Source organism: Galeopterus variegatus, unplaced genomic scaffold (assembly GCF_000696425.1).
Source record: "Galeopterus variegatus unplaced genomic scaffold, G_variegatus-3.0.2 Scaffold12703, whole genome shotgun sequence".
Classification (NCBI taxonomy): domain Eukaryota; kingdom Metazoa; phylum Chordata; class Mammalia; order Dermoptera; family Cynocephalidae; genus Galeopterus; species Galeopterus variegatus.
Window position 1 is genome coordinate 15,276 of NW_007738814.1, and position 24,515 is coordinate 39,790.

The window sequence follows — 24,515 nt, forward strand, 5'->3', positions numbered from 1 at the left end:
GTTTATGTAGTTAAAATGCCCACATTAACACCCCCCCCCCATGTTGTATAACAAATAAAAATGCTGTTTCCAGTCTGAAGGCTGCTTCAGCTGCTTTAGCTGCTCTGGCTGCTACAGTGCTGACAGCCCGCAGGCTGAGAACATGCTTCAGAGGAACCGAGGTCTCTGCCTGTGTTTTTTATTTTTGCCACTTCTTCATCCCTCTTTCAAGGACCCCCAACTCGACTGGAGCTGGTCTCTGGCATTTACACACTGACGCACCCAGCATTGCAGCTTCATCACAGTTGACTTTCATCACGTGTGGACACAGACAGCATATGGAAGGTCATTCACAGATATGAAAATGATCTTCTAGAAGGAAGGAGATGACTCTTCTGATACTTATTACTAAAGAAGCAGGAAAGGCCCAGCAGACAACGTCTCCTGCTCCATGATTAGAGCTACATCATAATCTGTATTTAACATGCACAAATGATTATTTAAATTTTTACTAAGAATTTCCTGGTCATGATTGGGTTTCATCCACACAGATCTTTCTCAACTTATTGTGCAGTGCCATCTTGATAAGCCCATGGTAAGAAGTAAACCTAATAAGCTGAAAATGCATTCATTGCTCAGCTAAACCCAGTGTTATTAAAAATTAAGTCAACCATTGTAAGTCCAGATGCTCCTCACCTTATGATGAAGTTACATCCTGTTTACCCATTATGCAGTCAAAAAAATAGAGTCAAACCATCATAACACAAGAGCACTTTGTTTACCCACATTCAAAACCAGGCTTTCCAGAGTCTAAACAACAAAAACAAACTATGGATGTCATATGTTCAGCATCAGCAAACACAAAACAATTCAGTGTTACCCATAGACATGTCTGCTTCTTTAGTATTTCCCATGTTTCTACTTTTCACGGTGACTCCGCACAGATTTCCATCACCCTGCATGTCTGGCTCCACGTGCACTCATCTCACACTGTGTCTCGGTCAGCAGCACTCTGGCTCTTTACACAGGAGAACACTAGTTGTCAAATAAAACTTCCCCATCAACTGCACATGGGATCTACTGCTGTCGCTTAATTCTCCATCTCACTATGTAGACTGATTTATTTTGTCCTGTTTATTACTAACATTTTAAAACATCTAATTTAAATACTTACTCCTTTTCTTTTTGTTTCCATAACAAATTGTTTAGAGTCTTCCCATCAAAAATATAACATGGTCTAGTATCTGTTACATCTGTCACTAATAATATCTATAAATGTCATGAGCTCTTTTTTTCTAGGTGTCCTGTTTTTTTGGGGGGGGGGGAATCTGAGCACACAGTAGCAACCTACCCACAACCACCTACGTATATGCACACCTATTATATCTTCTTATTTGTGAATAAGAATTTGTATCAGTGTGAGCCCAGACACAGACCTCCCTGCAGGGAGACAAAAGGCAGCTGTGCTGAGGGGGCCCTCAGGACACATTCTAATCGTAGCCACACCAGGAGCAGGTGCAGAGAGGAGCTGAGAAGAGATGTTCTGTTGGGATCAGGGACTTTGTCACTTCTTCTAGCTCTCAGTGACCCCAGGGACACTTTATGCTTTTTGTTTGTTTTTTTTTTATTTCTATAATGACTCACATTTCCACTGAAGGTAAAGAAGGAAAAAAACAACATTGTTTCCAGATGAGATGTTTGCAGTCACTAGGGATATTTACCACTTTCTCATATGACATTTCTTTCTTTCTTTCTTTCTTTTTCTTTTTTTTGAAAAGAGATCATCCTGAGGATTTTCAAACTCCTCATGACTAGGAAGAATTTCCCACAAAGAGAAACACAATGCAGTCCATGCTCCCTCGGTCCGGGGTTGAAGCCTCTGTCTCAGGTAGGCACAGGTCTGCCCCGTGTGCCATCCACCGGGACCTCTGTCCCACGGGCATCCTGTTCTTCCTGTGGAAATTCCACCTCTTGCTCCTCATCCACGCAGGTGGACATGGATGTTCAGGGTTTGCCTCACTGCCTATCGATCCCTTGGACCTCTGGATGGAGGACCAGCCAAACCCAAGGTGCAGCTGTCAGATTTCCCTGTGAAGCATGAGGACAGGTGCAGAGAAGAAAACTCATCACAGCCCTGCTGGACCGTGTTCTGGGCAGGAGCTCTAATAGCAGCCCTGGATCAGTGTCCTAAGATGTGTCTCTCAGCTTCCACACAGGAATTCCATGGAGATAAAGAGAACCATCTGGATGGAGACCTGGTCCCTGCCTGCCCTCTGCTGTCCCTTAAGTATCACACAGCAACCCCAGCCCCCCAACATCACATTCTGTCTTCCACTGTCTAAATTCAAAATAATCTGTCTTAGGCGCTGAGGTCCATGGAGTCTAACCCCAGGTCAGTCTTCCCAGCTCTGAGCCAGGAGCAGGGTGGAGGCTCAGCAAAGCCTGACCATCAGAGCACAAACCCACCTCACCTCCTAACATCTGTCTCATGTGTCCATCTGTCTGTGGACACCCCAGGGCAAGTTACACTCAGGGCACCTGGAGCTGCCTCAGATGCCCTGATGAGCCCTTGGGTCACACACACATGATGCCAGGCCATGCAGGCACCACTGCAGGGCAGGATGGGTCATGTGGGAACACAGCCATCTGCTGACCCCTGGGCTCCTCTCACAACCCACACGTCTTATGGTAGAGAATGTCTAGATGGTCCTGCCAGGGGTCGAGCTCTGGCATGGACACACTCCTGTGTGGCTGAGGTCACAGAGTGACCAGCAAGTGGGCTGGGTGTCCTGGGCACCAACGAGTCTCCAATGTCCCCAGTGAACAGAGCCCAAATATTCAGGTAAAATAAAAGTTATTAATGGAGATTCCTATATTAGGAAAAAGGGAGCAATCACAGCTGAAATCATATATGGGAAAATAACAAGTAACAATTAGCAGAAATGATGCAAGTGTTCTCATTATAAATTTGAAGACAGACAGAGAAATAATTGAAAAGAGTATTGAGTGTAGCACACACGTCTAGAAACAATGATTTCTGCCATTTCTTTATACTTTTGTCCTCTGAAGTTATCATTTAACTTGGCTGTCCTCTTAATGCTCTAACTGCAAAAACTGCAATCATCAAATTGACAAGAGACACTCCTGTCTGTGTAACTAGTAAGAACCTTGCAATGGTTCAGTGTGTTCTCAGCGTGTGTCTTCCTGTTCGTCTCCTCCTCACAGAGTAAAACCCTGACCTGTGTGTGAGCTCCTCACAGCCCACAGTCCTTGGAGGATAAAAAGGATGTTGTGTGGGACACCAGGATCACACGGCCTGTGTGGCTCAGAGCGACCAGAAGGGTTTCTACCACCTCGACTGCCTCATACCTGGACACCTCCTGACTGGTTTTCTTAGCAGCTGGCACCGGACACACTTCTTGAGAAATCCCACCGCCACCCACGTGTCTCATGTTATTCATCACACACTGAACATGTGGAATGTCCTGCAGGCCTCCAGGTCTTGCAAGTTGCATCCTCCCCTTACCATGTTACAACGCATGGTCTACACACACAACTCTACGCACTGCTCCTAGTGCGACAATTGGCATCCAGAGATGTCAAATGCAATCGGTCCTGTCCTCATTCCTTGGGCTCCACAAACTCTGAAACTTTAGTCCTCACTGGCCACTCTGCCTTTCCAGAAATAATCTCTCAGTAATTAGTGTAATTACTTGTGCTACAATTTCCTCGATTAGTTAACAGTTTGAATTCTAAATGAAAGCCATTCCTCTCCTGGGTCAGAAGGTCAAGGAATAAGAGTTTTATGATTAATAATTTATCTGATTCTTCTCCACTATTCCTGGAATGCTGTGTGCATCTCAGCGCTTCCCTCAGCTCAGACGATGAAAGTGACCAGAGCTCCTCCCAGCAAGGCTGGCCCAGCCCCTCCCCTGAGTGCCTGTGGTCATGGTGATGGACATCCCACCCACCTGACCCCTGGCCCTCTTCCTGTGAGGACACCCGCCATCCATCCACAGGGAGATAAGTTCATCACTGCTGACAAAATCCACTCTTGAAAAGGAGCAATTTGTCCCAAGTATACCTTTTTCATACCCTAATGTGGGTTTGTTCTTGTTTCCACAGTGCTTCCGCCTAAACCTTGAGGAAAAGGAGCTACTCGTGACTGCCCCCACCTTAGATGAAAGGGATTCAGAAGGACAAGTTTCCTGTCGGGACTGTGGCTCCTGAGCATTTCACACTGTAGCTCGTTCACCACACTCAGCTGCAACAGACCCAGTGCACGTTTCTAGCTTCATCTTGTGCTAGTTGATGTGTCGTCCAGCAGCCTCTGCCCCAGATCACCTGATGTACTGACCTTGTTCTCCCTGAAAGTTCTTGTCTCTCTCCAGGTTACAGGTGTCTTGTTTGTCTTCAGTTATCTGAAATACTGAATAAAGTTTGCTAAATCTCACCATTTCCAGATTGTGTTTGAAGTTTTTGTTATGATAAGAAACACACAGGTACTCGGCTGCCCACCTCTCCATGCTGAGCAGCAGCTGTATTTGTAGGACCAAGAAACTAGAAAATATCCAAATATTAATCAGCAGCTTAATAGACAAACTGTTTTAAATTCATTAATTGGAATACTGCCCATCATTACAACCAATAAATACTTGATACACACAAGATGGTTAAATTCACAGGTATGTACCTCAGGTAGAATAAGCCAAGCAGATAAAGTACATACTATGTCATTCCATTTTTATGATTTCAAGAAAATTAAAACTAATATAAAGTAAAAAAAGAAATATCAGTAGTTGTCCGCTGGTAAAGTAGAAGAAGGGAAAAATAAAAAAAAGAGAAATTACAGAAGAATAAATATTGAGAGTAATTGATTTGTTCATTGTATTGATGACAATGCTGGCTAAGTCAATACTTATTAATTGCACACTTTTTGTGAAATTTGACAAATGTCAATTATACCTCATTAAAGTTATTGCACTTAAACAGATACTTGGGTAGGGAAGGAGTGATAGAAAGATAGATGAAAATGTGTGAAGTGACAGAGACTCTTAAAACTCATCTGAATGATTCTAGTTCTGTCCATGTTTTTAGGTAAATTATAGATTGCAGCAAATCACACATGCTCATGTTATAGAAAAAGGGTCCTGCAAACCTCTCTAGGAAGGTCCAAGGAGGTTGTTCAGGGGGACAGTATGGTCCAGTGTGAGGAGCACAGCCTGACACTGTGGATGGCACTGATAAGACACGTGGACACTGTACATGTCCCCTACACTTCTTGGTTTGTTCCTAATCTGTAAAATGGAAGGAACATTGGCACCCACACATGATTACTGTGCTTTTGTAAAAATGAATCGGGGTGTTGAGTGTTAAGAGTATATCACAGCACGATCACACCATTAAAAAAACACACTTCCTCAATCAGAACACTATTTGTGTACACTGTCTCCTGCCCTGGGAAGTGTCCCCTGTATAGGCGTCCAACCCCAGGTCTAGCTATATAGCAAGAGAACATGCAAATAGGGCCTCCCTCTGCTGATGAAAACCAGCCCAGCCCTGACCCTGCAGCTCTGGGAGACGAGCCTCAGCCCCAGATTCCCAGGAGCTCCCATTCGGTGATCAGGACTGAACACAGACGACCCACCATGGAGATTGGGATGAGCTGGGTTTTCCTTATTGCAATTTTAAAAGGTGATTTATGGAGAGCAAGAAACATTGAAAATGTGAGTGGATGTGTGTGAGAAAACCAGTGGATTTGAGTGTCATATTCTGACCAGGACGTCTCTGTGTTTTCAGGTGTCCAGTGTGAGGTGCAGCTGTTGGAGTCTGGGGGAGGCTTGGTCCAGCCTGGAGGGTCTCTGAGACTCTCCTGTGTGGGATCTGGATTCACCTTCAGTGACTACTACATGAACTGGGTCCGCCAGGCTCCAGGAAAGGGGCTGGAGTGGGTTGGTGTCATTAGAAACAAAGCTAATAGTTACAGCACAACATACGCTGAATCGGTGAAAGGCAGATTCACCATCTCAAGAGAAGATTCCAAAAGCACTGTCTATCTGCAAATGGACAGCCTGAAGTCCGAGGACACAGCCGTGTATTACTGTGTGAGAGACACAGTGAGGGGAAGTCAGTCTGTGCCCAGACACAAACCTCCATGCAAGGGCACGCGGGACCACCAGGGGGCACGCAGGACACACTGAGCAAGCGCCAGCCCTGGAGCAGCTGCAGGTGGAGGTTAAGTGCTGGTTTATGTTTGTGTTCTTGGGCTTCCTCTTCATCAAACAGTTTCCCAGAAATCCCCTCTAGATTCATGATTTTGGGTTTACCACTGGCATTTCTGAATTAAAGCTCTCATTGTAGCAGGAGGACATATTCTCACATGCACACTAGTCAGTGTGTCTCTTATAAAATCAGAATGACTATGCTGTGCTCACCAGAATCAGAGTCCTGAGGAAGCTCAGAGGACCTTGTGAGTATTTATCAGACAAGCTCAAGGCAGAGCCCTCAGTGGGGTTTTCCTTTAATGATACTCTTTGAAACTCAGACTGGAAGCAAGAAGAGGCTGGACCAGGTTCAGAGACCAGTGACATCCAGTGGATTTTACATCTGACCACCCTCCTTTGCAGGTGCACATCAGACTCAGCACTGATCAGGCTTTCTTGTGATTTTAGAGCCTCTCCACTTATAAGACACAGGATTCTGCACTTAAAAATCTCTTTTCAGTCTCTATGGTAAAATCCACTGTTGGTCTGTGGAAGCTAACAGCGTTCTCCTCAGACAGAACTGAAGTCTCTGGGGAGAAAAAGATTGAGGTCTAAAAGAAGATGACAAAGGGTACAAAAGCAATTTCTGGTGATGGGTATGTACCTAATATTAATCTGGCCCCCACATCATGGGCAGGAGGGGGCAATCAGCTTTGTATCTCATGAATATTCAAAATAAATGAATAAATAAATAATATGAGATTGTTGGGTCTTCTTCATTGCCTGGTGACAGCTCCCCAAAGGGAGTGTCTCAGTTGTCAGACAGGGGTCTGTGGGGACAGCTGTGAGTGTACATGACTGAAAGAGACGGATTCTCTCTATTCCCAAGTGACTTTCTTCAGGTGCAGGTTCAGGAGTTGGGCTCAACAGTGGTGAAGCCCTTGGAGAGACTCTCCCTTACTTGTGCTATTGCTGGATTCTTTATCACAACCAGTGGTTTCTGCTTTGAATTGATCCTCTGAGCCCTTGGGTAGGAGCTGTAGTGGATGAGCTACATTTGTCCTTATGAGAAATGACACTGCAGCCTGTCCATCAAGAATTGGGTCTTCCTCCCCAGAGATGTGTCTAAAAACCAGTTCTTCCTGCAGTCAGCTCCATAATGGCCGAGGACATGGCTGTGTGGTGCCGTGCAAGAGAAGCAGAGGTAGTGTGAGTCCAGATACAAATCCCCCTGCAGGAGAACAGGGGACCTCCACGGAGCACTGCGGACACACCCAGCAGGTGGACCTCAGGGCAGCTGCAGTGGAAGGCATGGAGGGTTTTCCCTCAGAAGCTGTGGTTTCCCACCAGGACCTGCCTCCCAAAAGCCTCCCAACACAGTCAACCCAAGTAAATTTCCTGACTTTCCACATCACTTTTTTTCCCCTTTGGGATCCAGGACTTCCTGACTTTACCTGTCTGTCCCAGGACAAGATGTACAAGGAAATTTCTTAGTAAGGTCTTTGATTGTAATACAGGTGACAACATAGTGTCAGTTGTCAAGTTTATATACATTTAGTGCATTGATGATTCTCCTGTTGACCCTCAAATCTTCTCTCCGTTCTCAGATGGATCTCCTCCTACTCTCATTCCAGTGAGTCCTCCCCTATCTTGGTTCATCAATGCCTTTCCTTTTGATTGATCTGACTAAGGTTGTATATGCTGACATTGGGTGGGGTCAAGTATTTACAGAGCTATGTTTTCACAGGACATTTGGTGATGCCTGAAGACAACTCACTGTCACAATTGGGGTGGTGGGTGTCCCAGTGGTATCTATGGTATAAAGACCATTGACGATGCCAATCATCCTGCAATGCTCAGGACAGCACCCACTGCAAGAAATTATTTAGTCCCAAACACCAACAGGGCTGATGTTGAAGAACACTGATACAATGTCCTAAAACTGCTAAGTTGTTAGGATGTGAGGTCGCTGTGTCATGATTCCTAAGAAATCACAGACATGGAAACACATCATCTGTGTATTTATAGTTGATCCAGTGAAAAAATTCTTTTTTTTTTATAAGTACTCTTAAATTACAATCCTAATTGTCATCCCATGTGCCCACAATGTGAGGGACATAACCATTGCCAGAAATTAATTTTGAACCCCTTGTCCTCCACACACTGGTACCCCAATCACCCTACACGTCCACCTTTCCCAACCTCTCTTTTTGTAGCCCTAGGAATGTTCTCACCCTCTGTAAGACCAAGGCACTACCATGGTCTGTCTTTCCTTCCTTCCTTCCTCTCTTAGCTCACACATATGAGTGAGCACACGAGGTATTTATCCCTCGGTGCTTTGCTTATTTCACTAAACATAAGTTTCATCAGGTTCATTAATTTTCTTGAAAATGGGACTATTTCATTCTTTTTATGGCAGTGTAATATACCATGGCATATATATACTACTGTTTCCTTATCCAATCATCCATCGATAGACATGTAGGTGGGTTCCATGCCTTGGCTACTGTAAATAGAGCTGCAGTGACCCTGGGAGTGCAGGTAACCCCTAGATATGGTGATTTCCATTACTCTGGGCATATACCCAGATGGGGGATTGCTGGATCATATGGTAGTTTTATCTGTAGTTGTTTAAAAAACCTCTATATTATTTTCCACAGTGTTTGTACTAATTGACAGTCCCACCAACAGTGCAGCAGGGTTCCCTTCTGTCCCCATCCTCGCCAGCATTTGTTATTCACCATCCTTTTGATTATAGCCAGTCTAACTGGGGTGAGGTGGCATCTCAATGTAATTTTAATTTGCATTTCCCAGATGACTAGTGATGTTGAGCATCTTTTTATATATCTGCTGGCCATGTGCATGTCTTCCTTTGAAAACTCTCTATTCACTTCCCTTGCCCATTTTTACGTGGGTTATTTGCTTTTTTCTGTATAATTGCTTGAGTTCTATGTATATTCTGGATATTAATCCCTTGTTGGATGCATACTGAGCAAAAATTTTCTTTCAACTTGTAGGTTGCCTTTTCATGCTCTTGATTCTTTCCTTTGCTGTTCAGAAACTTTTTAGTTTCATATTGTCCCATTTGTTTATTTTTTTTCTTCTGCTGCTTGTGCTTTCAGGCTCACGTTCATAAAGCCTGTGTCTTGACCTAACAGCTGAAGTGTGTCACTTATATTTTCCCTTAGTAACTTTACAGTTTCAGGTCTTATGCTTAAGTCTTTAATCCATTTTTGAGTTGGTGTTAGTGTATGGTGAGAGATGCATATCTATATAACACATTTTTCTTATCCAGTTGTCTGTCAATGGACAATTAGGTTGGACACAGCTCTAAACTAAGGTAAATACAAATGCGATAAACATGGGAGTGCGGGTGTCCCTTTAACATGATTATTTCCATTCCTTTCATCACCTGCCCTACAGTGAAGTTGCTGGATTTCACTGTACATCTGTCTGTAGTTGCTTGAGGAATCTCCATAACATGTTCCATCGTGCTTGCATGTGGTATCAGTCTTCATCAAACTGTAAATGGTGTAATATTATGCTTAAGTATACTTCTTTAAAGAACGTTGTACCATTTGTTTTAGTCCTTTCAGTGATCCGTGTTTTTAATGCTTCAGTTATGCAGGATGAATAGTTCTAGAGATCTGCTGCACAACAAAGCACCTGTAGGTCACAATACTGTGCTATAGTATCCCACAGAGTATTTACTGCTCTGAAATCCTCTGTCAACCACAGACCTTTCCACTTTCTCCACAGTTTTGGAATTTTTAGATTATCATATAGTTGGAATCATGCAGTTTATAATCTTTCATACAAGCTTTTTTCACTTAGTAAAATGAATCTATGTTTCCCAATGTATTTTCATGGCTTAATAACTTAGTCCTTTTTAGTGCTGAATTATAGTACATTGTCTGAATGTACAACATTATATTTAATCATCCACCTACTGAGGGGTATCTTGGTTGCTTCCAAGTTTTAGCAACTTGGTAGCTTTATAAATAATACTGCTATAAACATGCATGTGCAGGGTTTTGTGTGGAAATAAGTTTTCAGGTTCTTTGGGAAAACAACAAGTTGTGTGATGACTGGATTATACCTAATAGTATGTTTAGATTTGTAGGAAACTGCCAAAGTACTGTATCATTTTTTATTCCCACCAACAATGAACAAGAGTTTTTGTTGGTCCTCAACCTCCCCAGAATTTGGCAATTTTAAGTGTTCTGACTTCTGGCCATTCTAGTTGGTGCATAATGGTATCAAATTATTGCTTTAATTTCCATTTTTCCAACTACGTATGGTGTGAAGCATTTTTAAAATCCCTATTTACCATCTGTCTATATTTATTGGTCTGGTACCTAGAAAGGCTTATGACACAATTTTTAATCAGATGCATTGGAACTTTTTAAAAATTTTTTTGAGTTTCTAAGTATTATTTTTATATTTTGGATAACAGCCAATCTTCATTTATGTTTTTTTCAATATTTTCTACCATTACAAAAATTTTAAAAATTGTTTTGACAGTAACTTTTGTGACAAGATGTTTTAAATTTAAATAAAAAATATCTTATTATTTATTTCTTATTGATGAACTGTGCCTTCGGTATTGTATCTAAAATGTCCTCAAACATAAGGTCATCTAGATTTTCTTCTGTGCTTCCTTTATATAGTTTTGTGGTTTTGAACTTTACATTTAGGGCTGAGAACCACTACGATTTTATTTTATGAAGTATGTAATCTCTGTGTCTACATGCATTATTATTAAAATTTGGAAATGGATGCCACCTTGTTTCAATACCAGTTGTTTAAAAAACAATATTCTCTCTATTGTATTTTTTTCTGGTCTTTTTTCAAAGATCAGTTGTGAATTTTTATGTGTGTTTATTTCTTGCTCTGTTTCCTCTTTATTTTTTATTTTATTTGTTTATTTATTTATTTATTTGTCCTTTTTTGAGACCAGCCGCACCGCGCTCAGCCAGTGAGCACTGTGAGCCCACCGGCCATCCCTATGTAGGATCCGAACCCACGTTCAGCGCCGCACTCTCCCGAGTGCGCCATGGGCTCGGCCCTCTGTATCCTCCTTAATGATCTATTTGTCTGTTCTGTCACTGATGCCACACTATCTTGATAACTGTTACTTCACAGAAGGTCTTAAAGTCAGACGATGTTGGTCCTCCAGCAATGTTCTTTGATGTTGTCCTGGCACGGCCAGGCTGTCAGTAAGAATCTGGCGTTCACATATTGGGCATGAGGGGTAACAATCAGCTCTCTATCTCATGAACATTCATAATCAATAAAAAATTGTTTTGGCTACTTTGTGTCTTTTATCTCACTGTATAGACTTTAGAATCCATTACTCAAGATCCATGAAGTTAGTTTCTGGGATTTTGACTGTGATTGGGTTCAACCTATAGATCAGATTGAAAAGAACTGACATTTGGGGAACATCGAGTCTTCCCATTCATGTCATGAAATATCTCCCCATTTAATTTATTCTTTCATCAGACATTGTTTTCATTTTTTTCTTTTTTGGCCGATCTTGTCTGTATTTACTCAGATTTATAACTAAATATTTTATTTTTGGCTGCTAATGTAAATAATATTATGCTTTTCATTTTAAATTCTCCTTATTTGTTTCAGTCATATAGAAAAATGATGACTCTTGCTAAGGATTTTAATGTGTTCCTTAAAAACTCACATATTGTATTTTAAAAACCACTAATGTGATGTTATTTGAAAATGGGGATTTGGGGAGATAATGCATTCTTTTATTAAATAAAAATTATTTTTATGGACTTTCCTTTCAAAAGTTAATTGAAAGCTTGAGAATGTAAAATTGCAATTATATAATGTAAATATACTTGTAATTTTGTGTGTGAGTGTGTGTGTGTGTACTGCCACCTGAAATACAACTAAAACGAGACATGTGTAAATCTAAAACAAAAACAAAGAAAACAAAGAAACAAAAATTGCAGGATACATATGTGTGTGAAAACTAGAAAAATGTTTGATGAAATTAACTGAAACAAACCAAAATCAATGGAAATGGGAGCCATTTTCATAAGTTGGAAGACTCAGTATTATAAGATGACACATCCGAGTTTGGTCTGTAGATTTATTGAAGCATCTGCAAGAAAATACTCAGTAAGCATTTTGTAGAAATCAGCAAGCTAATTATAAAATTTTTAGGGATGTGTATAGAATGTAGAAATAACAAAATATTTTTGAAAGAAGATTAAAAGTAGAGAACTTATATAATCTCATTTCATGAAGAAAGCTACAGGAATCAAGATTTATGGAATACGTGAAAGTAAGACTTATTTAATAAATAAACAAAATTGAGATCACAGCATAGAAGAAAACAAAGAAAATCAATTCATTTTGGACAACATCTTTTGAAAGGAAAATTATATAAAAGTGGTATAATCTTTTATACAAGTGGCATTGTAACAATTGGTCATTCATATGCAAATCTACAATTTACCTTAGAACATCAGAATCTGCAAAAATGGGTCATTTTCTCCCATCCCTCATCACTTTAATATTTAGAAAATGCTGGATTATACAGCAGTATAGCTGTTGTATTCCTTTTAGATGTTCTCTCCATATGAATATGTTTTTATTTCTATTATAATTAGTTACAGCTCCTGGCAACATGCCTTGGGCTTCCAGAAGGAAAATATTTGCACAGAACCTTAGACACCCATATAAAACAGACAACATAAATAGTCTGAGATTGCCCAGCCAGCCTATGCTTTGTCGGTAGATACTCAGATCAAAGTAACATCATCAGTGCCCAAATTTAAAATAAATAAATAAATGAATAAGTAAAAGTTTGGAAATAATGTTCATAACTTTGTTGGTATTTTTACACCAAGAATAAAATCAAAATAGTGTATATATAAAATTATGATTATAGTACCTGTAAATTGCCACTGTATAGTTTTTTGTAATTTGAAAAAGAGTTTAGACACAATGGTAATGCATTTTGATATTTATTTGAAAGATACATGAGAAACAAAACAAAACACTGTGATCTACTCCCCAGTCAAGAATTTAGTCTTATGCTCAGAAAGGTGTGGCTGCTTTTTGACCTGTTTCTAATCTGCCTCATAAATCAAATACTCTCCCTCCCCAGATTTACAATCTAAGAGAGTTCAAGAGAAGAAATAACTTGAGAAGCCCCCAAATACTAGGGATGTCCTGAACTTAGTCCCTTCCCACTTATAAGAAAAGGGCTCCTCAGCATGCAAATTTTATTCCAACCTCTAGGGTAAAATAAACTCTTGGGCTGTGGAAGCTCGAACTTTGCCTTTAGAGAGAGCTAAGGACTCTTCAGAAGGCAATTGGTGGTTGAGGGAAAGATAAGATTGCTGTGTCTTCTCCTTTGCCAAGTGACAGCTCCCCAAGGTCATTGTCTCAGATGACAGGCACAAGTCTGCAGGATGGTTGTGACTGCACAAGAACTGAGAATATTGATTTCCTTGTCTCCAGGTATCCTGTCCCAGATGCAGCTGCAGAAGTCAAGCCTGGGACTGGTAAAGCCCACAACGACCCTCACCCTCTCCAGCACTGTCTCTGGATTCTCCTTCACAACCAGTGGTTGTTACTGGAGCAGGATCTGCCAGCCCCCTTGAAGGGGCTTGGGTTGATGGAACAAATGAGTTATGGTGGCAGCACAACATATAACACATCCCTCAAGAGCTGTATCTCCATCACATGAGACACCAAGCATCTGGGTTCCATGGCCAGAGAGGACATGGCTGTGTATTAGTCTGTGAGTGACACGGTGAGAGTAACTCAGTGTGAGCCCAGACACAGACTTTCCTGCAGGGGACAGGAGAGAGTGGGTCTGCAGGGGGTGCTCAGGGCTCACGCAGCACCTTGGCTCAGGACAGCAGCAGGTGCAGAGAGAGAAAGGGGAGGGGTTACCTGGTGAGATGAGGGATTTCCTCTTTTGTCCTAATGTTTACATACCTCACAGGGACACATCTGGCTTTGTTCCATGTGACTCTAATTGGTCACGTTTCACTGGAAACAAAGAATAAGGAAGTAACTCTCTGTAGGTGAGATGTGACTAATCTCCAGGATCCTTTTCCTTCACAGGTTCCTTCATGACTGCTCTTTCTTGGCAAAAATAACTTCCTGAGGATTCCTGTTATCCTGGACTGGGAGTTATTTCTCTTAAGCTTTTCTTCCCTTGTGGCACTCTGTCCACATTTAAAGCTCATGACCTCAGACCTCTGACAGGCACACGTCTCCACTTGAGTGTGACCAGCTCCTGCAATTTTTGCCCCTCAGGAGTCCGCAAGGACTTCCTCCTTAACCAACCTCTAGTTAGTCTCCATGGAGGCCTCTTCATGACTAGTCCTCACCCGTGTTCTACTGAGCCAAGTTTTCGCAAAGAATCCTGCTAAGCCCATTTTCTGATTATCTCTCTCTCCTAAACACTTGATACCTAAACTAGTCACTCTTAGCAATTTTCCATTCACTCCTTTAATCTCTCCATTGAATATAAATACCCACTTGTTTCTGCAGCATTCAGAGTTGAGTTCAATCTCTCTCTTGTGTTGCAATATTACTGAATAAAGTCTTTCCTGCTATTTTCAGCAAATGTCATAATTTTCATTTAACAGTTCTGTTGCCACAAATTGGATTGGGCTCATACCAGGGATTCCCACAGCTTCTCACGTGCAGGCTGACCAGGGAATCCTCCCAACAAGGCTGACCCAGCTCCTAGCAAAGAGGCTCCTTTTCACTAAACATTATTTAGGCTGCCATGATTTCTTTTCTCAAATAGGTCTCATCTCTTGGGCTTGCCAGTCAATCTTGGCATTGCCCAATTTTTGCAAATATCCTAAAAAGTCAGTTTAGCCAGAATCTCCCACCTCTGATATTTGATAATTCCCAATATCTATGCAGGCTCCTCCAGCCCTGCCATCCCCACAGTGTGTCTGACCACTTTTGCCTGCCTTTAGCAAAAATCCTGACACGCCTTTCTATGGAGAATTCCCCTTACGTCAATGCTTCCTCTTAGTAATTTTCTACCCTTGATCCCCACACTGCTCTTTGTCCATAAATTCCCACTTGTTCAGGTTATATTTGAAGTTGAGCTCAACCTGTCTCCTCTACTGCAAAACCATTGTAGTCACCCTGCATAAAGTCTGCCTTGCTGTTACTTAATATGTGTCAGAATAAATGGTTTATTTTTCTTTTATTCTACTCCCATTGAGTGTCTGACACCATAGTGATAGATAACGTGATTATTTGTGAACCTGACATCATACCTTGAAATACTCAATGTAATTATCTGAATGACTGTTCTTTACCTAAATATCCATATGTTAAAACCTAACCACCAGTGTGATGTTATTAGGAGGTGGGTGCATCTGGAGAAGTTTAGCTCATTAGGGTGAGCCCTCATGAATGGAATTAGTGTCCTTGTAAATGAGGTTGAAGGGCCATTCCTTGCATCTTCTGCCACATGAGACACAGTGTGAAGGCCCCATTTGTTAAGCAGTGTGAGCCCTCAGTAACTACTGAATCATCCAGCGGTTTGATCTTGGACTTCTCAGCCACTAAATCTTTGAGAAATAAACTTCTTGTGACTATAAAATACCAATTTAGGGTATTTTACTATAGCAGCCAGAATGGAATAAGACATCATGATTAACTTGGTGACTAGTTTCTACTTCAGACCATAAGCACGCTTCAGAGGCAGGAATCTGTCCAGGCCAGAGTTTACCCACATTCTTTTTTTTTAATTTAATTTACTTTTATCAATATACAATGTGGTTGATTATTGTGTCTCATTACTGAAACCTCCCACCCTCCCTCCTTTACCCACATTCTAAAGTGGGTTTACTTGACTACAGCAGGGCACCTTTCAGAATCACTGTCCAAGGTCCAAGGTCCTGAACACCTGAATGATGTTGTCAGAGTCACAAAAATCTGGCTGTTGTTGAGGGAAACAAGGTGTGACCATGAGGACAGAAGCACAGGGTCCAGTCATCCTACATCCTTCAGACTTTTCCAGAAGCAGAAACCCTGATAGAATAGATGGGATGTGTTAAACATCTAAAAATGGGTGTCTGTGAGTTTGACACCAAATGTTTTATTACATTTTTTTCCAAGAGGAAATCTAAGTCCTAAATAAAATTCCATCAATGAAAAATTCTGAACTTGGGAATTCCGTGTATGACTCAAAGCAATCTCCATCACAGGGCTCTGCATCCCAGGATTTAGGGCTCATGGGTCTGGAAATCAGTGGTGAGAGGTACAATTACATTCTCTCACCACATCTGTGGTAACAATGTGCATAATTTTTCTTCATAATTTTTCTTCCTATCTCCACAACCTCATGCTGTGATCAGTTAGAAGACGTGGCCCACAGGAAGCAACGTTTACACAAAGTGGGGACAATAATGATTTCACTGAGTCTGAGGCCTGTGACTATTGCCCAATTCATAAAAAGTCCTGTAAATGTGCATCAGCCAAAAAAGAAAGTCTTGCTATATGGATGATGGGTAAAGTTGCTGCCACCAACAGAGACAGAGAGCAGTCACCCTGACCTACGCAGTGAGAATTTCTTCTATTGCATTCAACATGATATAGGACAACTGCACCAAATAAAACCTGACAGTGTCCAAGTGACTGAGGGCAATGGACACTCAGTGGTCAAGGCCTAGGCCATCCCACCAGCCAAGCAACACGTAGTCACCTCCCCTCCCCCAAGTGAAGGCCGTGACTTAAAAGAATCCAGACAGGACATTGGAGGAGACAGTGATGAGTGTCAAGTGGTGACCACAGGTCCAGCTACAGTGTGGACAGTGAAGCCTGATCCACTAACTCTCACACTGTGACTTCCATGCACATTGGGGCTGGCTGCTATTTCAAAGCCTTTATAGCAAAGTGGAATGAACGTGGGCCTGTGTGGATCAAATCACCAAAAGTGGACCTTGAGGGCACACTCTAGTGGATCTGAGAAATTTAAGATCTAAGTGTCAGAAAATTTGACTTTTTTCCAAGTTCTCTCTCTTTGGGTTCCAAATGGCTGTATTTTCCCTTTCTTCACATGGTCTTTCATCTCTGCAAGTCTGTGTCTTTATCTCCCTTTCTTATAAGGACACCAGTCATATTAGATTAGTACCCACCTTAATTACCTTATCTGATGTTAATTAATTTTTGAGATGCTGTCTCTAAATACAGCCACATTCTGAGATGATGGTTCTAGGGCTTCATCATATAAGTATTGGAGAAACACATTATATCCCAAAACATAAACAAAATACTGTTTTATTTATGCAGACTTTACCGGGGTGGGGAAGTTCATTTACAATCTGTTTCTAAGCACAGGGTGCTTTACCATCTTTGGTGCAACAAGACTCTCCTTCAGGACACATAACATTGCAGGTGGCTGGGTCGTACCTCAGAGGCTCAGATTCAAGGCTCCTGGGAATGGTAACCTGAATAACAAACAGAGAGAGGCTCTCCAATGAATCATAAACTTAACTGGGAACAGAACATTACAAAAGGCATATGTGAGTCATAGGAAACTATGTGCATGTTCAGGGATGTAAATGAAGGCAAAGTGTTTCAAAGGAAAAAATAATGGAGAGTTCTGCAATTGTTTTGTATAATTCTGCTTGTTTACAGGATCAATGACAAGAGTGTCACTAGTCTGAGGTTGGACAGCAAGTTGCTGGGCAGATGTCCTTGCAAATGTGTGTGTAAGGCTGTGATGGCCTCTGTACAAGGCTGTGGTTATGAAGTTCTTTGTGGTAATTTGTGTTACCAGGCGTGTGTGCATGAACATCCTCCCTTCACAGCCTTCCCAGCTCTGTCAGTTTTGTTTGTTTAACACAAGTGACTCCATTATGATTCTGACACCTCTCACAGGTAGAACTGATATTCTGCATCTGAAATACGCTCATAGGTGATGCTGTTGTGAGGACGACCTGTTGAGAGTCGCCCGTGTTGAGATCACCGTGGACACCAGCAGTTGCATTTCTTTTTTTTTTTTTTGAGACCGGCTGCACCACACTCAGCCAGTGAGCGCTGTGAGCACACCGGTCATCCCTCTATAGGATCCGAACATGCGGCGGGAGCGCTGCTGCACTCCCAGCACCGCACTCTCCCGAGTGCGACACGGGCTCGGCCCAGCAATTGCATTTCTCAGTCCAGCGCTTCTGCACATTCCAGGGCCCAGGGGTGAGGTACAAACTTTTGTGTTTTACTGTGACATTATCCTCTCTGTCACATGAGGCTCAGATGAGCCTCCTTCCAGGTCCCCTGGGGTTCTGGGTTCTGAACCCTTGGGCCGATCCCCTAGAGGGGCAGGGTGGTAAATATGAAAACTCAAGTGGGGGGACTTTCCATTTAATCTCAGGGCTCCCCTCCACAGTGGAGTCCCCCTCACCACCCAGCTGGGTCCTCAGTGCATCCTCTTCTGTCCTCCAGGATGGGGTCTGCCACCATCCTTGCCCTCCTCCTGGCTGTTCTCCCAGGTCTGTCCAGGCACAGAGTTTGGGGTCACAGAGTGAGTGGGCAGGAGGGGACCCCTGATCTGAGTCCTGCATCTCCCACACAGGTGCATGTGCCCAGGTGCAGCTGGTGCAGTCTGGGGCAGAGGTGAAAAGGCCCGGGGAGTCTCTGCGGATCTCCAGTGAGACTTCTGGTTACAGCTTTACCAGCTACTGGATCAGCTGGGTGCGCCCGGCTCCAGGGCAAGGCCTCGACTGGGTGGGGGCCATCTGTCCTGGTGACTCAGATATGCGCTAAGGCCCGTCCTTCCAAGGCCATGTCACCCTCTCCAGCGACAAATCCACCAGCACCGCCCACCTGCAGTGGAGCAGCCTGAAGTCCTCGGACACAGCCGTGTGTGACTGTGCCAGGAACAGCGACAGAAGCCACAGCCCGAGAGCCTCAGAAAGCCTCCTCCAGCGCAGCCGCAGAGTCGAGCTCCCAGACGCCCTCCCGGGGACACCTCAGATCCACCCGCAGAGGACACTGTCAGTGTCCCGAGGGGAGGACAGAGCAGCACAGCGTCCCAGGACCCGCTTGTCCCGTGATCAGCGTCCACAGGCCGCAGGTCCGTGCACAGTAACACGGCAACGCTTCAGTTGGGGGCGTCCCCGGGGCCATCGTCGCCTCCCGGCCGCCCTCTCCCTCTCCTTCCTTCCTCCTCCTGCTCCTTTACTTTCTTATTTCACAATCCGCAGCTCCCTTTCTTGTCGTGTCATCGATGTGTATACAAACGGGTTGCTTTCCATCAGGACGTTTGCGTGTTGAAGTGCAATAATGTATTTTTAACACATAATTTTCATCATCGTCTTGCTTTCTTATGCATTGCTTTGTTATAATTCGTATATTTTTAGTGACAGCAATTTTGCGTATTAAGATAAAATGTGATATTTATTCAAGGCATACATGACTGAAGATTCAATCAAGCTAATTCCTGTATCCGTCACCTCAACAATTGATTATTTGTGTGTGTGTGTGTGTGTGTGTGTGTGTGTGTGTGTGTGTGTGTGTGTGTGGTGAAAACATCACACATCTGTTGTTTTAGCAGTTTTTAATATGTGATACAACGTCATGACCCGCAGTAACCATGAACGCAGTAATCACTGAAGCTTGTGCTCAGTCTGAGGGACACTTTTCGCCCTCTGACCCACAGCTTCCCTTTCCTGACACTAACCCCGCTTCCCCCACCACCGTCTTCTGCTGACATCTTTTCCACTCTCTGCTTCTATGAGATCAGCTTTTTTGGGTTCCATGTTAAGTGAGATTACACAGTATTAAACCATCATCTGTGCCTTTCCTTGACGCACAGTCACGGTGTGTAACATTATCACACAGGTTGAATGTGAACTTCAAAGGGCTGACAAGGTAATATACAAATAACAAATCAAGCAGTATTACTCTCATTTTTGTAATTAGAGAGGAAATTAAAAGTGTTGATGAGTATTTTTAACACTTTACTAATTTCCTCATGACCCTGTTACATTTGAAGTTGAACTGGATTATCCCATGTTAGAAAGTCTGATGGGAAGACCCTGGAGAAATTACAACATGGTGATTGATTTGTCAACATGTGTCAGAGCCATGCAGGTGACAGTGCCATCTTCAGGCATAATGGAACTTCAATAAAGCCTCTGTCTTAAAGTCTCAGTTCTCAAGTCTGCATTGCTGTGGCAGGTATTTTTATTGTTGACTTCAGGTCATCATTTCCAACCATTGTATATTCAAGTACTTACGACCTTGCATTGCAAATATTGCTAAAGCATGTACTTTTTTGTAATGAGAGCTCTCATTTTGCCTGTAACTTTCATTTTTCAGTCTATTTAAGTGTGACATAATTACAGGCACACTCTTATTTGGTGTGGTGTGTTACCATTTGATCCCTAAGGTCATTCGTGATCCATGCTCGCCCTTCCTTCCTTATCTTACAGGTCTGATTGTTGAATCTTTTCTCCTTTTTTCACCTTGATAGTTTCTCTCTGTCTCTGTCTCTATCTCTGTCTTTCTGTCTCTCTCTCTTTCTTACATAATGGTGTTTCAAAAGAGAATGACTTACAAACTTGTGTCCTACCCACGCCTAAAGATGCTAAGAACTTTGATCTGTTTATAACTTCAAAATCAAAGAGGTAAAATTACCTGCTCAATTCATCTCTCTGCTGGTTTCCAATACCATTGTTGTTTTATAATTTAATTCTATTTTTTGTTGTTGTTTAGTATTGGTTATTGATTCGTTGAACATATCAATACAACTAATTATTATTATTGTTCATATAACCATTGTTTTTAATACTGTTTCATTTATTTAAAGCACATTTAAAATTTTCTCGGCTAGTATTTTTTTCCTCACTTTTCTGACATTCTATCTGAAATCATTTTTTTCCTTTAACATCTTTTCTCTTTTCAGTGGTGTGAGACTGCTGCTTAATGAATTTTCAATATTACTTTTCTTAAAATAGTTTTTACACTAGATTCACCCAAAAACACAAACATTCCTATTGCAAGATTGCAAATTAATTCACAGCATGTGCATCAGGCTAGCAGGATAATTATGATAGAAAGAAACTGTGACACACTAACTCTTCACAGCACACAGTGTGATCCTGCTCACTTTGTACCTCAGGAGATTCTTCCTATAATCTGTGACTTATTTCAGAACAGGACTGTGAAGATTCCCATTTGTACCTGTTACAATGAATTGCTCAGCATCAATCAGAGGCATCATTTCAGGTAGATTTTCATATAAAATAGATGTTGAAAAAGTGGTTAGTCTTTGTCAGGGGGTGGATGTTTGGAGAGAGAGAGAGAGAGAGAGAGAGAGAGAAGGCTCAGTGTATTAAACTCCAGTCCACCCACACACCATGAAAGTTCTCTTTCATCCTGAGATAACAGGTAACATATGTTTTGATCTTTTGATGTAAGTCAGGGCCATACAACTAGTTATGCCAAAGGAAATGTGCGCAGATATGACATACCCCCTCACAGCCGGGCTAATTAACTTAAAGTTCAACAGGAGCAAAGTTTCAGTTATACAGGATGAGCAAGGTCTAGAGAGCTGCTCAACAACACTGTGTTCACAGTTAACAATACTGCATCATGCACTTAAAATGTATTAAAAGGGAGACCTCATGTTGAGTGTCTTTACAACAATTGAAATAGATTCCACCTGAAATTCTTCATTCCATCTCCTTCTGTTTGCTTTTAAATGTCAGTCCACAAGCTGTAGATTCTAGGTCTCAAACCAGTGTGTGTCCAGTTTAGTGAGTGACTTTATGAATCCGATACCTCTACTTACCACAACTTCCCTCCTGAACACAGTAGGGCAGAAATGAGCAAACTGCAGATCTTTGTTCTTGGACCTTATTCCACTGAGATGCTGGGCTGTTTGCTCCATGAGGCAGAGCATCCTGATAAATCATCCTTGACAAACAGAGCTGGGGGAATAGAACTCTGTAGAGTCAGCTGAAGGTTTGGAAACAAACAGAAATTTAATTTCACGCTATGCATAGTTATTTTAAATCTCTCATAATTTCAAAATCTATATCATATCTTATTATGGTTCTGATACTTCCTTTGTTGTTTCAGAGTGTTTGTTTTCCTTTGCCTTTTACCAGGTCTTTTAACATTTTTGAAAACTCCAGCACAATGTATGAGTTATTAGGAACTGATGAATCATCCCCAAATTGTCCAACAGCAGCTCCTGTCTTGTTATACATTCAGGACCCTTGAAGGGCTGTCCCTCCATGACATGGAGCTGTCCTTGGGACTGAGAGGGAGCTGACAGGGGCAGACACAGCACAGCATCCAGCCCGGCCCCTGGCCTCTTTCTCTGTGGTGGGCAGTGGTGCACTGGGTGGTGCCACCAGTCATGGAGGGGCTGTGGAGTCCTGACACACAGACATCAAAGGAAAATATATTTCTAAAAGTCTTATATTAGGGATGCTTGCATGTTAACCATTAGTATTCATATTATTTTTTTACACGGTGGGATCCCAGATGGGAATAGAGGATTAAATGTAAAATTAACATCCAAAAAATACAGATGGAAACGGAATTTAAGCTGAAAATTTTACACTTTAGATGCAAAGAAAAGACCTTGGGAAAAGGGCATTTAAAAGAGTCTTTTGCTCTTTCTCAAATGTTGAGGGTCAGCTTCCTGAATAATGTACAGGGCACCAGTTTTTGCAGGGTCTCTGTGGGTTCCCATGTGCTGTGTCTTGTATCACAGGATGGAGAGCACAAGGCAGGCCTGGAACTCATGGAGCAGCAACAGTGGAACAATGGAACAAGGTCTCGGGGTGACGAGAACCACACCACAGGACAGGGTACAGGGAAAGAAAGCAGGGGTTGTGCTGGGACCAGAACTGAGGAAGCAAGACCCAGAGCCTGAAATTATGATGGAGAGTTGGGCTGGGTCCAAGACAGTGCAAGAGAAGACAGGGATTGAAGGAAGGTAGATCTGGGCTCGGAAAGCTGGGGCCACATTTTGGCATATTTTAAACTCACCAAGTTCCCTCCCATACCATAATTAGACGTCAAATAATTTTAAGAAAAAGAAAGCATACAAGCAGTTCAAAAAATGCAGTGTCTCACCTCAGTTCCTCAGCACTTATAAGGACAGAGCTATCCCACATGCAAATTTTCCTTCAAGCTCTAGAGTAAATGCAGACACTTGTGTGGTGGAAGCTCACAGGTCTGTCCTCAGACAGGGCTCAGGTCTCTGGGGAAGGCAGCGTTGAAATCCAATAGAAGATGAGATTGTGGGGTCTTCTCCTTTGCTTGGTGACAGCTAACCATGGTGAGCGTCTCAGCTGTCACACATGGGTCTATGGGATGGTTGTGACTGCATGTGACTGACAGGAACTGATTCTCCTTCTTTCCAGGTGTCCTGTCCGAGGTGCAGCTGCAGGAGTCGGGCTCAGGACTGGTGAAGCCCTCGCAGACCCTCTCCCTCACCTGCACCGTCTCTGGATTCTCCATCACAACCAGTGGTTACTACTGGAGCTGGATCCACCAGCCCACGGGGAAGAGCCTTGAGTGGATGGGATACATCCATTCTGGTGGAAGCACAGGTTATAACCCGTCGCTCAAGAGCCGCATCTCCATCACCAGAGACACGTCCAAGAACCAGTTCTCCCTGCAACTGAGCTCTGTGACCGATGAGGACACAGGCGTGTATTACTGTGCGAGAGACACAGTGACAGGAAGTCAGCGTGAGCCCAGACACAAACCTCCCTGCAGGATACAGGAGGGGTCTGGGCTGCAAGGGGTGCTCAAGGCCCACCCAGCTCCTGTGCCCCGTGGAGCAGGTGCAGAGAGGGGATGGGGGTTCCTCTTGGGATCTGAGGTTTCCTCTGCTCTGCTGACTCCCAGATGTCCCTCAGAGTCATTTCCTGCTTTGTTCTTTGTGACTTGAGTTTCTCACATTCTCACTGCATGGAACACAGAGTGAAGTAACTTTCCTCATTTGTAGATAAGACGTTTCCACTCACTGGATTTCTCTCTTTTCTCAGGATTTATTTGAACTGTTTTGTTTTTATTTTTATTTGAACTGTTTTATTATGAACTGTTTCATTTCCTGGCATGCAAATCATTGCAAAGATTCTTACCTTCATGTGATCAAGAATAATTTTCCCTAAAGCTTATCCTAGTGGAACTGCACACTGTCCCTACATGGTCCTCCCCCCCCCCCCCCCCCCAGTCAAGCACACATGTCCAAACATGGTTATGATTGTCCTACAGGACCTCTGCCCATGGCGTCTCTATCCTCACTGAGGAATTTTAGCCTCTGGATCCTCATGCACACCATGGACACTG

The 24,515-nt window shown here is 42.7% G+C and overlaps 1 protein-coding gene and 2 gene segments (V, D, J or C); all 3 read left to right on the forward strand.

Moving 5' to 3' along the window:
• Window positions 1-5,627: 5,627 nt before the first annotated feature.
• Window positions 5,628-7,191, forward strand: LOC103581269. The segment is given in 3 exon segments: window positions 5,628-5,673; window positions 5,779-6,081; window positions 7,085-7,191. Coding segments are annotated over 3 exon segments (456 nt in total).
• Window positions 7,192-18,642: 11,451 nt separating this feature from the next.
• On the forward strand, window positions 18,643-19,472 carry LOC103581270. Its single transcript, XM_008563150.1, is given in 2 exon segments — window positions 18,643-18,688; window positions 18,772-19,472. Coding segments are annotated over 2 exon segments (747 nt in total).
• A 303-nt stretch (window positions 19,473-19,775) lies between these two features.
• On the forward strand, window positions 19,776-24,222 carry LOC103581271. The segment is given in 5 exon segments: window positions 19,776-19,800; window positions 20,014-20,069; window positions 22,927-23,023; window positions 23,582-23,895; window positions 24,172-24,222. Coding segments are annotated over 5 exon segments (543 nt in total).
• Window positions 24,223-24,515: the final 293 nt, after the last annotated feature.